Source organism: Neltuma alba, unplaced genomic scaffold (assembly GCF_004799145.2).
Source record: "Neltuma alba isolate B1F8T4 unplaced genomic scaffold, ASM479914v2 tig00005079_pilon, whole genome shotgun sequence".
Lineage (NCBI taxonomy): Eukaryota > Viridiplantae > Streptophyta > Magnoliopsida > Fabales > Fabaceae > Neltuma > Neltuma alba.
The window spans coordinates 22,189-35,796 of NW_021633970.1; the positions used below are offsets into that span (position 1 = coordinate 22,189).

Genomic DNA, 13,608 nt, shown 5'->3' on the forward strand with positions numbered 1-13,608 from the left:
AAATTTGAAAAAGTGCTCAAGTGAGTATAGTGATTTGTAAATAATAAGCCATTTATTTATTTTTATTCATTCATTTTTTTGGTAAAAAAATTATAAAGACACTGTTCAAATGGTTTTCCAATCATTACCACGGCAATTAGGTAAGAGGTATCACTATCTTCAATGGTGAAGAGAAGCTATATAACATGAAATGTGTTAGTATATAATATTTAATACCTTAATTTTTTTAATTTCAGTTGTTTATATATTTCTTTTTAAATTAATGTTTTTTGTTTCTTTTTGAAAAGAAAATAAAGGGTTGTTAATGACATAGAGGACCTATGTCAGATGATTCAATTAGTTCTAAGCAAAGCAAACATTACAACATTTAATGACTTGGTTATTGATTGAGGCGTGTCGATTAGCAAACAGAGTAATTGTTTGGCAGAAATAAAACCTTTTTTGTCCTATTTGAAGAAATATTATAACAAGTAAGAATCATTCTTTTATTTGAGATGTATTTTTCTCTTGTTGTTATGTTTTTAATATTTTTTTCCATTCAAATGACCATTTTTTATTTTAACTTTTTTCTTGTAGAGGGTGATCTCATTTTTACACTCCATTCTTTTGGTTGCATGAAGAGCGAACTTATTTCTTAGAAGGCGTCTATGATGCATTTTGGGTGGCAATTGACCTTGGAAATGATTTTCAGAACATGATAATTAAATAGCTGCATTTGTGCTTTTCACAGTAGTCATGAATGGAATTCATTCCATCTGATGAACCTTTAAGAGGAAAATACAATTACACCATAGTAGAGGATAGTGTTCGATTTTTTACTAAATTAAAAACATAATAAATAAAATTAATATGTTGATAGATTTTGTTTTGTTTTTTGTTTAATCTTAGCAATAAAATTTAATGTAATGAAAATGTTATATTTGAAATCTCTTTTGGTCTTAATATTTTTAAATTTAAGTATATTTTTATTCAAAAGGAAATATGAAATTTGTCTAATATTGTATAAAAATTCTAATTGTAAATTTTTAAATCTTAATCTGGTGACATTCAAATAGACTTCTTTAGTCATAAATGTTAAATTTATTATAATTTTTAAACTTTGAATTCTATCTTTAATGATCTGTTTTTTTTAAGTTCTAACATATTTTTGTTTTTCTGTATTTTAGAAAAAATAGCCAAATTTAGGTATTAAACATTTACAAAGAGTTTGCAATCTCAAATCTGTAAAGGCTACATAATGTAGATAGTATCTACACACGATTAACGGAAAAACCAATAGATTTGATGCACTGTGTTAGAAATGTCAAACACTAATGATACAGATCTAACATCTTTGATAATGATCTAAGGACCTATACGCATAGTATCATAATCTAATAACTATCTAAGAAACTGTACATATGGTATCAGAGCCTAGTAACAATCTAAGAACCTATACACATGGTATAAGAGCCCGGTAACTGATTTATAATTGCTCACAATCTATAAATTTTGAATGTAACGATTTTAAATTTGAGATATGAAATAAATTTGAGTTTTGGTGTTTGATTTTTTACTAAATTAAAATTATAATAAATAAAATTAATATGTAAGTCAATTTTTTTGTTTCTGTTTTTTCTAATTTTAGCAATGAAATTTGATGTAATGAAAATGTTATATTGAAAGTCTCTTTTGACCTTAATATTTTTAAATTTAAGTCTACTTTTATTCAAGAGGGAATATGAAATTTGTCTAATATGGTATAAATATTCTAATTGTAAATTTCTATATATTAATTTGATAACATCCAAGTAGATTTCTTTAGCCATAGATGTTAAATTTATTATAAAGTTTTAAATCTTGAATTCTATCTTTAAGAGTCTGTTGATTTCTTTTAAATGTTCTAACATATTTTTATTTTTCTATATTTTAAAAAAAATAACCAAATTTAGGTATTAGACATCTTCAAATAGTTTACAATCTCAAAACAGTCAAGACTATATAATGTAGACAGTATTTACATTAGGAATGTCGAACATTGATATTGCATCATATCGAAAATACATATCTGACATCTTTAATAATATTCTAAGGACCTATACACATAGTGTCATAATCTAGTAACTATCTAAGAATTTATACACATGGTATCAGAACCTAATAATGATCCAAGAACCTGTACACATTGTATAAAAACCTAGTAATGAATTTATAATCACTCCTAATCTATAATCTTTGAATATAATTATTTTAAATTTGAGGTATGAAGTAAATTTAAACTTTATTATTTGATTTTTTTTCTAAATTAAAAACATAATAAATAAAATTAATATGTTGGTAGATTTTTTTGTTTCTTTTTTTTTAAATTTTGACAATGAAATTTGATGTAATGAAAATGTTATATTTGAAGTTTTCTTTGACCTTATTATTTTTAAATTTAACTCTACTTTTATTCAAGAGGGAATATAATTGTAGGAAAAATATAATTTAGTAGACTTTGTAAATTCCTAAATATTAATTTAGTAACATTCAAGTAGACTTTCTATCATATAATTTTTTAAACTTTGAATTCTATATTTAAGAGTTTGTTATTCTATCATATTTTTGTTTCTCTATATTTTAGGAAAAATAGTCAAATTTAAATATCAGATATCTACAAAAAATTTGCAACATCAAATCTATGAAGACTACATAATGTAAACAGTATCTACACACGATAAACTGAAAAACCAACAGACTCGATGCACTGTGTTAGAAATATCAAACACCGATATTGCATCATATCAAAAATACATATCTAGCATCTTTGGTGAAATAGTAGTTAAAGTATTTGGCACAAATGAACACTCAGTCATCCTCAATGAAATAGAAAAAAATCTTATGGGTTGGTACTCAGACATGTATGACGAACATCAAGGAAAAATATTGAAAGGGTAGCGGAACCAACTTGAATTAAATTTGAAAAAAGTATTCAAGTGAGTATAGTGATTTGTAAATAATGAGCCATTTATTATTTATTTTTTTTATTCATTCATTTTTTTGGTAGAGAAATTATAAAAACTATATTCAAATGGTTTCACAATCATTACCACGGCAATTTGGTAAGAGATATGGCTATTTTTAATGATAAAGAAAAGCTATACAACATGAAATGTGTTAGTATGTAATATTTAATACCTTAATTTTTTTTAATTTTAGTTGTTTATATATTTCTTTTTTAAGTTAATGTTTTTTGTTTCTTTTTGAAAAGAAAACAAAGGGTATGTTAATGACATAGAGGACCTGTGTCAGATGATTCAATTAGTCCTAAGCAGAGCAAACATTACAACATTTAATGACTTGGTTAATGATTGAGGCGTGTCGATTAGCAAACAGAGTAATTGTTTGGCAGAAATGAAACCTTCTTTTATAACAAGTAATATTTGAAGAAATATTATAACAAGTAAGAATCCTTCTTTTATTTGAGATGTATTTTTCTCTTGTTGTTATGTTTTTAATATTTTTTTCCATTCAAATGACTATTTTTTATTTTAATTTTAAACTCCATTCTTTAGTCACATGAAGAGCGAACTTATTTCTTGAAAGGTGTCTATGATGCATTTTGGGTGGCAACTGACCCTATAAATGATCTTTAGAACGTGATGATTAAACAGCTGTATTTGTGTTTTTCAGAGTGGTCATGGATGAAACTCATTCAACCTAATGGACCTTTAAGAAGAGGATACAATTACACCATAGTAGAGGGTGGTGATCAGTAACTATCTAAGAATCTGTACACATAGTATCAGAGCCTAGTAACGATCCAATAACCTGTACACATGATATCAAGATACTAGTGATGACCGTGTAAGTAATCCATTATTCAATTTGATTTTGGTGTCACTCAGAATCCATTACAATGAATATCGAGATGCTGGTGAGGATCGTGAAAGTAATCCATTATTTGTGTGGCAAAGATCTACTTCTCCTTTTATTGTTTATGTACAAGTGAAATGGTGATGAGGCTAGCTCCATGTTATTAAGCCTAATGCGAACCAATACATAGTTATTAGGTAATTTTTATATTTTTATCCCATTTAATTATTTAATTAAGTTGTTTATATTTATTGATTTATAGTCCTCTTTTAATTATATTGTAAGAATATGCACAAGACTATAGGAAAATATGATGATGAGGCTCTAAAATGATTTGAAAATATGAAGAGTAATGCTTAAAAAAATAATCTAAGTGACCTAGTTGGTAAAGTCGATTCATTCACAAAACAATAGAAAAGGTGTAATAAAAATAAAAAGAATATATTTTTTTGTCTTAATTCAATGTGATATAGTAAAATATTAAATATAACAAACTTATTTTGCACGTAGCAAACTCGGAGAAATGGATATTGAGGAGAATGAAGAGAAAATAGAAAATATTGTTAAAAAAAGTGAGAATGAGGAAACTGAAAAACTAAAATTAAGTGACAAAAGTGATTATGAATTACATTAGTTTTAAATTTAAGTGACTCTTCTATGAAAAGTCATATTTTTAAAAATTTACTTTACAGTAAGTAAACTTCTAGAAATAAATAATAAGAAGAAGAGAAAGAAAAAAAAAAGCCTCTTGCAATCGCCAAAAAGAGTGAGAATGAGAAAATTAAAAAAAAAATCGAAAAGCTAAACATAAACGGTACAGATGATTATGCATTACAATTGATTTTAAATTTAAGTGATTTCTCCATAAAAATATATATCTTAATAACTGTTACTAAAATTTAAATGATTATGCATTATAATTACAACTATTTTTTGAGGTAGTCATCTTTTAATATAGCATTCACACGCTATTTTATCTCATCTCTACTAAATTTTGATGTTGCCTAAAAAATTACAATAAACAAGAATCAGTTTTTGTAAACTTGAAAAGTTGAATGATCAAAATAAATAACTTGACGAAAATGAGATAAAGAAGAATTAACACCCATATATATATATTTTCATATTTACATCAATTAAATATTGTATGTCCATATGTGATGATATCTTTTTGGCGTGCTCAAATGCACATGGTATCAGAGCTTGGTTATGATCTAGATATATGTGGACTATTAGTCAATCACGCTTCTGCTACACAAGAAAGAACTTTAAAAACTGCATTAGCAAGTTGGACATGATAAATATCTATAATCCAATTTGAAGAGGAGTGTTATTACGATTTTTTAATTATTTGTAAATATTTATATTTATTATATTCTTATTTTCTAGGAATAAAATCATAGGATTAAATAATTATTAATTCTTCCTGATTTTTATTCTATGATCTGATTATAATTTATACTTGACCCTTTGTATATATCTCTCATATTCATGTCAATGAAAATAATCTCTTTAGCATGTTCAAATACATATGGTATTAAAGTTTGGTAACGATCCAAGAACTTATACATATGGCATCAGAACCTGGTAATGATTCGGGGACCTATACACACGGTATCAGAACCTAGTAACTATCCGGAGACCTATACACATGGTATCATGACCTATAATTATTTTTTCAGCATGGTCAAATGCGCACAAAATGAAGTAGAAAAAACAAAAAAAAATAATAGAAAATGTTATATCCTTAATTTAACAAGCTTATAATCATTCCAAATCTAGAAAATTTGAACATAATAATTTTAATACTAATAATTATTTTAAGAGGTAAGTTCAAATACTGCATAAATTATAGTGGTTAAGAACAAGTAGAGAAGTTTTTCAATGTGTATTCAATTTGATTTTGGTGTCATTACAGAACCCATTTATTTGAACATCGAGATGAGATGAAAGTCGTGTAAGTCATTTATTATTTGTGCGACAAAGATCTACTTCTTTGATTAAATTTCTTATAGAACATGAAAGTGCGAAAGTATTATTGAACTGAAAAATACATGAGATGCGAATGAGAAATTTGGTCAAAGAAGTAGAACTTTGTCATACAAATAATGAATTACTTACAGGACTTTTATTCTCATCTTGATGTTCATTGAAATGGGTTCTATAATAATGCCAAAATCGAATTGACTACGCGTTGAGAAACTTCTCTTGTTCCTGACCACCATAATCCATGCAATATTTGAACTCACTTTTATAGGATCTTTAACGTGAAATGAGCTCTATTCATGACATGACAAAAGCAACATTCTTGATATCTAGGTAAATTAATATCAATTTACAGGACCCCATGCTACCCAAAGTGCATCATGAATGTTTTTCTTCATTATTGAAAACAGCTATATCTCTTACCAAATTGTAGGGGCAATGATCAAGAAATAATTTCAAAGATTTCATAATTACTCTGAAAAAGAAATAAGTAAAAAATATAAAAATATAAACGAGAGATAAATAATAAATGACTCGTCATTTACAGATCAGTATTAATTGAAGCAATTTTTTCAAATTTAATTCGATGTGATTTCACTAACTTTTTATTGTTGAATCACAAATTAAATAATATTTTTTTAAATCATTATTTTGTATTTTGTGTTACGGTTGAGAAGGCACCAAAGTATTCATTTCATTAATATTGTCTATTTTCATAACACTTTATATAGCTAATAGCGTTTTGTTAAAATGCTAAAATTGTAATATTTTTTTCACCCTTTGAGAGCATATGCATTCAAATGTGTCTATAGAGGTTTTTTATTATGATTAAGTTTATTCTCAGATTGAAAATATCAAGCATTGTTTTATGCCAGAGTGGTTTTATGTGCAAGTGAAATGGTAATACTACTAAGCTTAACTATGGGTATTTGGCTTCTTTTATAATGTAACCTTAAACCTAGTATTTGGTCTAAGCATTGATAGAATTAGAACTTTTCTTTATGTAAGAAGATTTGCATCTGCAAGCTACGTGAATTAAATAAATGTTGTACAACTTCAAGTTAAATAATGAAATATTAGTTTGTATCTCTCAAAATTCATTATTAAATAATGAAATAACACCAATTCAAATTTAAATATAAGTCTAACTTAATTAAAAAAAACATAATAATAGGAAGATCTTGCTAATATAGATATGCTGTTTTATTAAAAATTAAAAATAAGTAAATAAAAAATGATCCTTAAAAAATATAATGATAAAGGAATTATAAATAAATTCTAATTAAAGTAATGGATATTCAAAATATCCTTATTTAAATAATTATGATAAAATAATCCTAAATATTTAAATAAAATTCTAATTAATTTATATTTTATATACCATCATAAACTTAAAAGGTACAAGTCAAGCGTAAAAGAAACAGATGTTAGGGAGAAGGAGAAGAACGAACAAGCTTGCCGCAATTGTTAAAAAAAATGATAATGAGAAAATTCAGGAACTAAACTTAAAAGATTGGTTTTAAATTTAAGTGATTTTTTTATTAAGAAATCATTTTAAAAGTACTTAGACTTTTCATCAATTTTTAATTTAATACTTAAGTATTTTGTCTCTAAATTAAATGTTTAATTTTGCTTCATTAATGTTGTTAATCTACGCACAAAGACTACCAATACTAATAGAGCAAAGTTATTTAATCAAGAGAAATAAAACACATAACTATTAAATTAAAAATGGAAACAAAGTATAGGCACCTTCACTATAATTTTTCTTTCAATAAAAAACATTTTGAAATATATCTCATGGGTAGTACTATACTGCATATGTCTTTAAGGGAAGTCAATCATGGGTATCATTATACTGCATATCTCTAATGTCTTTAAGCGAAGTCAATCTGCTGTGAATATTTTGTTTGACTTAAAAATTGAACTTGTACTGTTGTAACTCGAAACGTGAGCTTGAGGCATTTCGGAAAAAAACTGTTTCTGTTGTGTGTGTCTTTTTATTTTGATATTGTTGAGTTTTTGGTTCAATTTTATGCGTAAAATTTCTACAAGATCTAGAAATTCGGCTTTACTTTTCTGACCCAACACGGTATGCCCAGAACTTACCGAGCCGACCAGCAATAACTAAGCTCAGCGATCTATGACCCATTAGAAGATTGTGAGGCCTCTTATTGAAATGTTTCACCGTGTCAAAAGGCATTACCGCTGTGTCCCTCACACTTATGCTTCCAATATTTTTCTTAAAATTTCAGGCTTCTGATGATTCTTTCAGTGCCATCCTACTATTCTCCAATGAGGATCAAATCTGGCATGGAAAAAAGTCAAACAAATAAATTTCTGTTGGAATTGAAATGGGAAGGCCCGGCGGAACTTTGTTCAACGATATTTTAAGGCTGGATATCTTAAATTTGCTCTCTCTTGGATCATTGATTGATACTTGCTCCAAGAAGCTTCTGGTTTAGCTCCTCCAAGTCAAACTGCTTTCCTGTAGGCTTCTCACCACCAGCCACATCAACTCTACTATTGTTCGCCACATCTGCATGTGGATTACTGTAAACATGAACAAAATCAGTCGATATATTGGACATGGAAAGGGAGATAGGTGCTGATGTGGAAGAAACCAATAACATCATGCCATCTCAACAATGACCACCATTTATAACATTGGCACAAGTTTCAGTGGCCATTTCTGATTATTCACCAAAATGAGACATTGAATTACAATCTTATCCTCCAGATACAAAACCCAGCAGATGGAAAATAGCAATTTACTACTAGTCTACTAACAAATGCAAGTAATGCCCAATCCCAAATATACAAATCTCTCTAGTTACGCGTGGCAAAATGAAACTACATAGTACAAAATCAAAGTATAAGCTTTTATCTTTGAAGGGGAAAAAAATCATCAAATGCGAAACTCCAAAAGAACTAAATCCATACAAAAGGCAGAATCCAAACATGAAGTAAAAGCTAATTGGGTGAACTTCAAAAATCAAATGGAAGGGATGGAAGGCAGCTAGGCAAAACTTACACCGGCAGAACATTGAGTACTCTGAAGCCAGCAACAGGAAAGCGCTGCTTCTCCTCGAGAAAAACAGTGGGATTAGGTAAATCATAAGAAACTGAGAATCTACTGTAATAAATGCAAGTTTCATTGTCATTGTCAATGTCACCGTCACCATCACCCGGCCTATGCCATAAGAGGCAGAACCTATTCTTAGAAAGAACAAGGAGTTGCACAGGATCATTGCGACCAAACCAAAAGGATTTGGGAAGGTCAACCACATGAAGTTCCTTCTTGTTGCGAATATCATAAGAAATCAATCGCATGTCACGAGCATGATAAATGTAAATAATCTCATCATCCACAGCAATGGGGCAATGCGTCAATAATTCTGGGTCATAAGGGAAATCCTCCTGATACACAGTCCAAGCGCTATTCTTGCAATCTAGTTGATAGAAAGCGCCTTCCCGCATCATATAGCCAACAAGTGTGCCCGGGGATAAACAAGCAGAAAAACACGGGGCAGCCCTAAAATTACTAGGTTGGGGAATTTCTCTGACTTCTTTGGTGTCAACATTAAAAGCATAATAACAAGGATCACCGGGATGACGATGGTGAGGAGCAGGAAAAACATACAACCACTGATCGTCGACAACAGCAGACAGACCTATATATCCTGCGAATGGTAAAGTAAAGCAAGTCCTCCAACCATCTTTTGGATTGCGGGTGTCTAGGCAACGGATCTCCGCGGAACCCCTATAGTCGCATTCCCAATGGCCCATCCTACACGAGACGCAGGCCCCACCGATCACATAAATGCGGGAACCAATGACTTCGCAGACGGTATCCACAAGAGCAAGATTTGGGTGGTTCACTTGACCTGAATCTTCAGAAAGTAGCGACATTGCAACACCATCACCACCATCGCTTCTTTGTTTGATCACGTACCAATCGTTTGTTGCATCGTCGCACCCTGGGACCAAACCTTCTTCAGATTCTCCAAATCTCGCAACGTGAACATAAATCAGCTTCTCCATCCCTTCCACCGCTCTTCGTCGCTGATGATGATACGGCTATGGTTTCCGGCTATGGAGCAGAGGAGTAGGGTGTTCATCAAGCCCGTTAGCCCGGTATGCCCGCCCGAGCCCGCAAGAAAATGGCCCTGCCCAGCCCGGAAAAAAAATAGCCCAAAAAAAAATAGGTATTTTTGGGCTGGGCATATTATGGGCAGGGCAGGGCTGCGGGCATGGTATGCTGCCCTGCCTATTTGGCCCTGCCCGTGATATATATATTTATAATTTTTTTTTTGCCAAAAATACTTATAATAATATATAATATATAATAATATATATTATTCTCCCCTCTTTTATTTGCCATAAATACATTTAGTGGTATGCGTAATTCTTCCTTCTTAGTATCTTTTTAATTTTTTTTAATTTGGTTTAGTATCTTTTAGTTTGTTTTTATTGTTGGTTGTTTTACAAAGATGTAAAAGCAAGCTCACTTTAGTGTTATATTAAAAGATATATCAATTTAAAACAAAGCAAAGTTATTGATTTGTTGAATTTATTGTTTATTCAAGTATTTATTTCTTTATAATTGTTATAAGATACCTTTACTCTAACTAAAAAAAATTTCACCAAGGTATCACTATTTGGGTTTGAAAGCCCGCCCTGCCCAGCCTGTTATTGCCCAGCCCGAAAATGGTTAGGGCTTCTATGGACAGGACAAGGCAACGGGCCGCAAAATGCAGCCCGCTCATTTTTCGGGCTGGGCATCGGACAGGGGGCATGCCCTGCCCAGCCCTGTCCATGAACACCCCTACAGAGGAGGGCTACCAACTTTATTTAGCATAAACAAAAGGGAAAACCATATTGAAGGTACCTATACTTTCTCTCAATTTTTAATTTGGTACCTATGTGTTTTTTTCCCTTTAATTAAACATTTAATTTTATCTTTTTAGCAACATTAGCTCTTATAACTTTGTTCTATTGATATTTTTAGTCTCTACATAAGGATTAATGATATTAATAGAGGAAAAATAAAGATTTAGTTAAGAACAAAAAACACATAGGTACCAAATTGAAAATTAAAAAAAAATATAAGTACCTCCAATATGGTTTTCCCTAAACAAAATGACTACATAGAAAAGTTAACTAGTCACACTGGTCAATCTGAGGGAAGCCCGGATGAACCAAAGGAGGTTCTCAAGGTACAGATCACGTAAGACATGGCCCTACTATTACAAGATTTTATTATTTAATTATGATATTTATTTGCAAAATTTTCAGAAAGATATCTTTAAAATTTTAAAATCTCAAATCAGAAATGATTATAAAAATATGTTGTCATTTACTTTTTTTTAATATTATTTATTATTATTAAGGCATAGTAAACGAGATTGATTTAAAATTTAAAAATAGTTTTTTGGATTCTCCCAGAAAGTTTTTCGTTGATCTCCCTTGCTAATTTATTCCCAATATATAAAAAGATTTAGTATGTATAATGTAATATGATGGAGAGGAGATTTCGTTTTGTGAGGCTGGGACAGTTAGGAAGTTTAGATACGATCTGCACATGATGCCTAAATTAAATTTCATTCCTTCATGCTGGCCAAAAACAAAATTCATAATTCATTACTCCCTCCATTCCTTATTATAAGAGATAAATAACCAAATTACATTGATAAAAAAAACAGTTAAAATTAGTTGAGGACAATTAATATGTAAAAAGTATAATGTTTTTTCCAACAATGCCCCCATTAATAAGGAGAGAGAGTATGAGAGAACAATTAAATTATTAAAAGAAAGAGAAGTGGGAGGAAGAGAGAGTATGAGTTGGAGACAAAATAAATAGGGGTAAAATAGGAAATCAATACAAAAAAATAGAGACAACTTTTAAGTGTTTCTTATATATAGGAACATGCCATAAGCATCAAATGTCTCTTATAATAAGGAACGGAGGGAGTATTAAATAATGAAATAACACCAATTCAAATTTAAATATAAATCTAACTTAATTAAAAAAAGATAATAAGGGGAAGATCTAGCTAATATAGATATGAGATATCCTGTTTCATTAGAAATAAAAAATTACCCTAAAAAAGATAATGATTTAGCAAATATAAATAAATTATTTTTAATGTAATGGATATTTGAAATATCCTTATTTAAATAATTATGATAAAATAATCCTAAATATCTAAATAAGATTCTAATTAATCTATGCTTCATATTCCATCATAAACTGAAGAGATGCACGTCAAGCATAACTTATCGGAGATAAACTTAAAAGAAATAGATATCCCGGAGAAGGGGAAAAAAACGAAAAAACTCAGCCCTCTAAAAAAAATGACAATGTTTTGCCAAAAAAAAATGACAGTGAAAAAGTTGAAGACCTAAAGTTTTAAAATTAAGTGATTTTTTCTTAAAGAAAAAATTATTTTGAAGGTACCTATACTTTTTATCAATTTTTAATTTGATATTTATGTTTTTTTTTCTGAATTAAGTATTTCATTTTGTTCTATTAATATTGTTAATCCATGCATAAAGACTGTCAATACTAATAAAACAAAATTACAGCCCCTAATATTGCTAAAAGGGTAAGATTAAGTGATTTAATTAAGAGAAACAAAACACATAAGTACCAAATTAAAAATGAAAAAAAAGAGTATAGGTACCACTTATATTATTGTTCTTTTAATAAAAAAACATTTTGAAAAATATCTCATGGGTATCATTATACTGCATGTCTTTAGGTGAAGTCAATCTGATGTGAATATTTTGTTGGACTTAAAAATTGAACTTGTACTCTTGTAACTTGAAACGTGAGCTCAAGGTATTTCGGAAAAAATTGTTCTGTTCCCTGTGTGCTGTTATTTTGATATTGTGGAGTTTTCGGTTCAATTTTATAAGTAAAATTTCAGGAACTGGGCTTTACTTTTCTGACCCAACACGGTATGCCCAGGACTTACTGAACCAGCCAGCAATGATTTCTCAGATCAAAAAAAAAAAAAAAAGAAGCCAGCAATGATTTCCACCACCCCTGGTCAGCTTTTTTTTTTTTTTGGGGCAACACAATCCTGGTCGGGGCTCTTTAGTCTTAAAACGTGTTTGAATATCTCTAAGGACCTGTTTGCTACCATGATTAAAATTTTTCGTAAATCAACACAAAACTTTTTTTATATATTTATCTCGTATTCTATAAATTATGATTAAAAAATTATTTATAAGTTATTATAAACGAGTCCCAAAAATGCTTCCTAACAACGGATGTATCTCAGCCGCGTGGTGTAGGATTCAGAGTCAACCCGGCCCGGGAGGATTCCTAAAGTCACAGGTCATGGTGTCACATTACCAGATTGGGCCCAATTTTATTCTGACTCTGAATTTCTCAAGACCTGTAACTAGGTTGGGGGTTCTCCACATCCCCATAAAGCACCTCTTGGATACTCTATTGTGTTATGTTTTTAAGATTTGCCAACAAAATAAGTGCAAGTGGTAACCAAAATAATAATAATAATAATAATAAGTGCAAGTGTGTGTAAACGAATAGTTGAAGTAGGACTTGATAATTATACATTTTTTATTATTTAATTATGATATATGAATTTAATTGATCTGGACCACAAATAAGTTTTCTGCTTATTTTGCTTGCTGATTTATTCTCAATATATCAAAAAGGATTTAGTGTATAACATGATGGAGAGTAGATTTCGTTCTGTGTTGTTGGAAGTTGGAACGGTTAGAAAGTTTAGATACGACCTGCACCTGATTCTTTAA

General features: G+C 29.7%; 1 protein-coding gene across 1 annotated transcript; it reads right to left on the reverse strand.

Annotated features, from left to right (window-relative positions):
* Positions 1–7,976: 7,976 nt before the first annotated feature.
* Positions 7,977–9,775, reverse strand: LOC114746617 (uncharacterized). The gene is made up of 2 exons (XM_028934847.1): positions 8,855–9,775; positions 7,977–8,373 (listed from the first exon to the last, which is right to left on the reverse strand). Exons 1-2 carry the CDS (start codon positions 9,730–9,732, stop codon positions 8,247–8,249), a joined length of 1,005 nt encoding a protein of 334 aa, XP_028790680.1. The 5' UTR covers positions 9,733–9,775; the 3' UTR covers positions 7,977–8,246.
* Positions 9,776–13,608: the final 3,833 nt, after the last annotated feature.

What these genes read in the sequence shown, in the direction of transcription:
- LOC114746617 (XM_028934847.1), bottom strand. Translation starts at nt 9,732, where the DNA reads ATGTCGCTACTTTCTGAAGATTCAGGTCAAGTGAACCACCCAAATCTT. An exon ending in GTACTCAATGTTCTGCCGGT is followed by an intron (nt 8,374 to 8,854) that starts GTAAGTTTTGCC and finishes TCATGTTTACAG; the next exon opens with TAATCCACATGCAGATGTGG.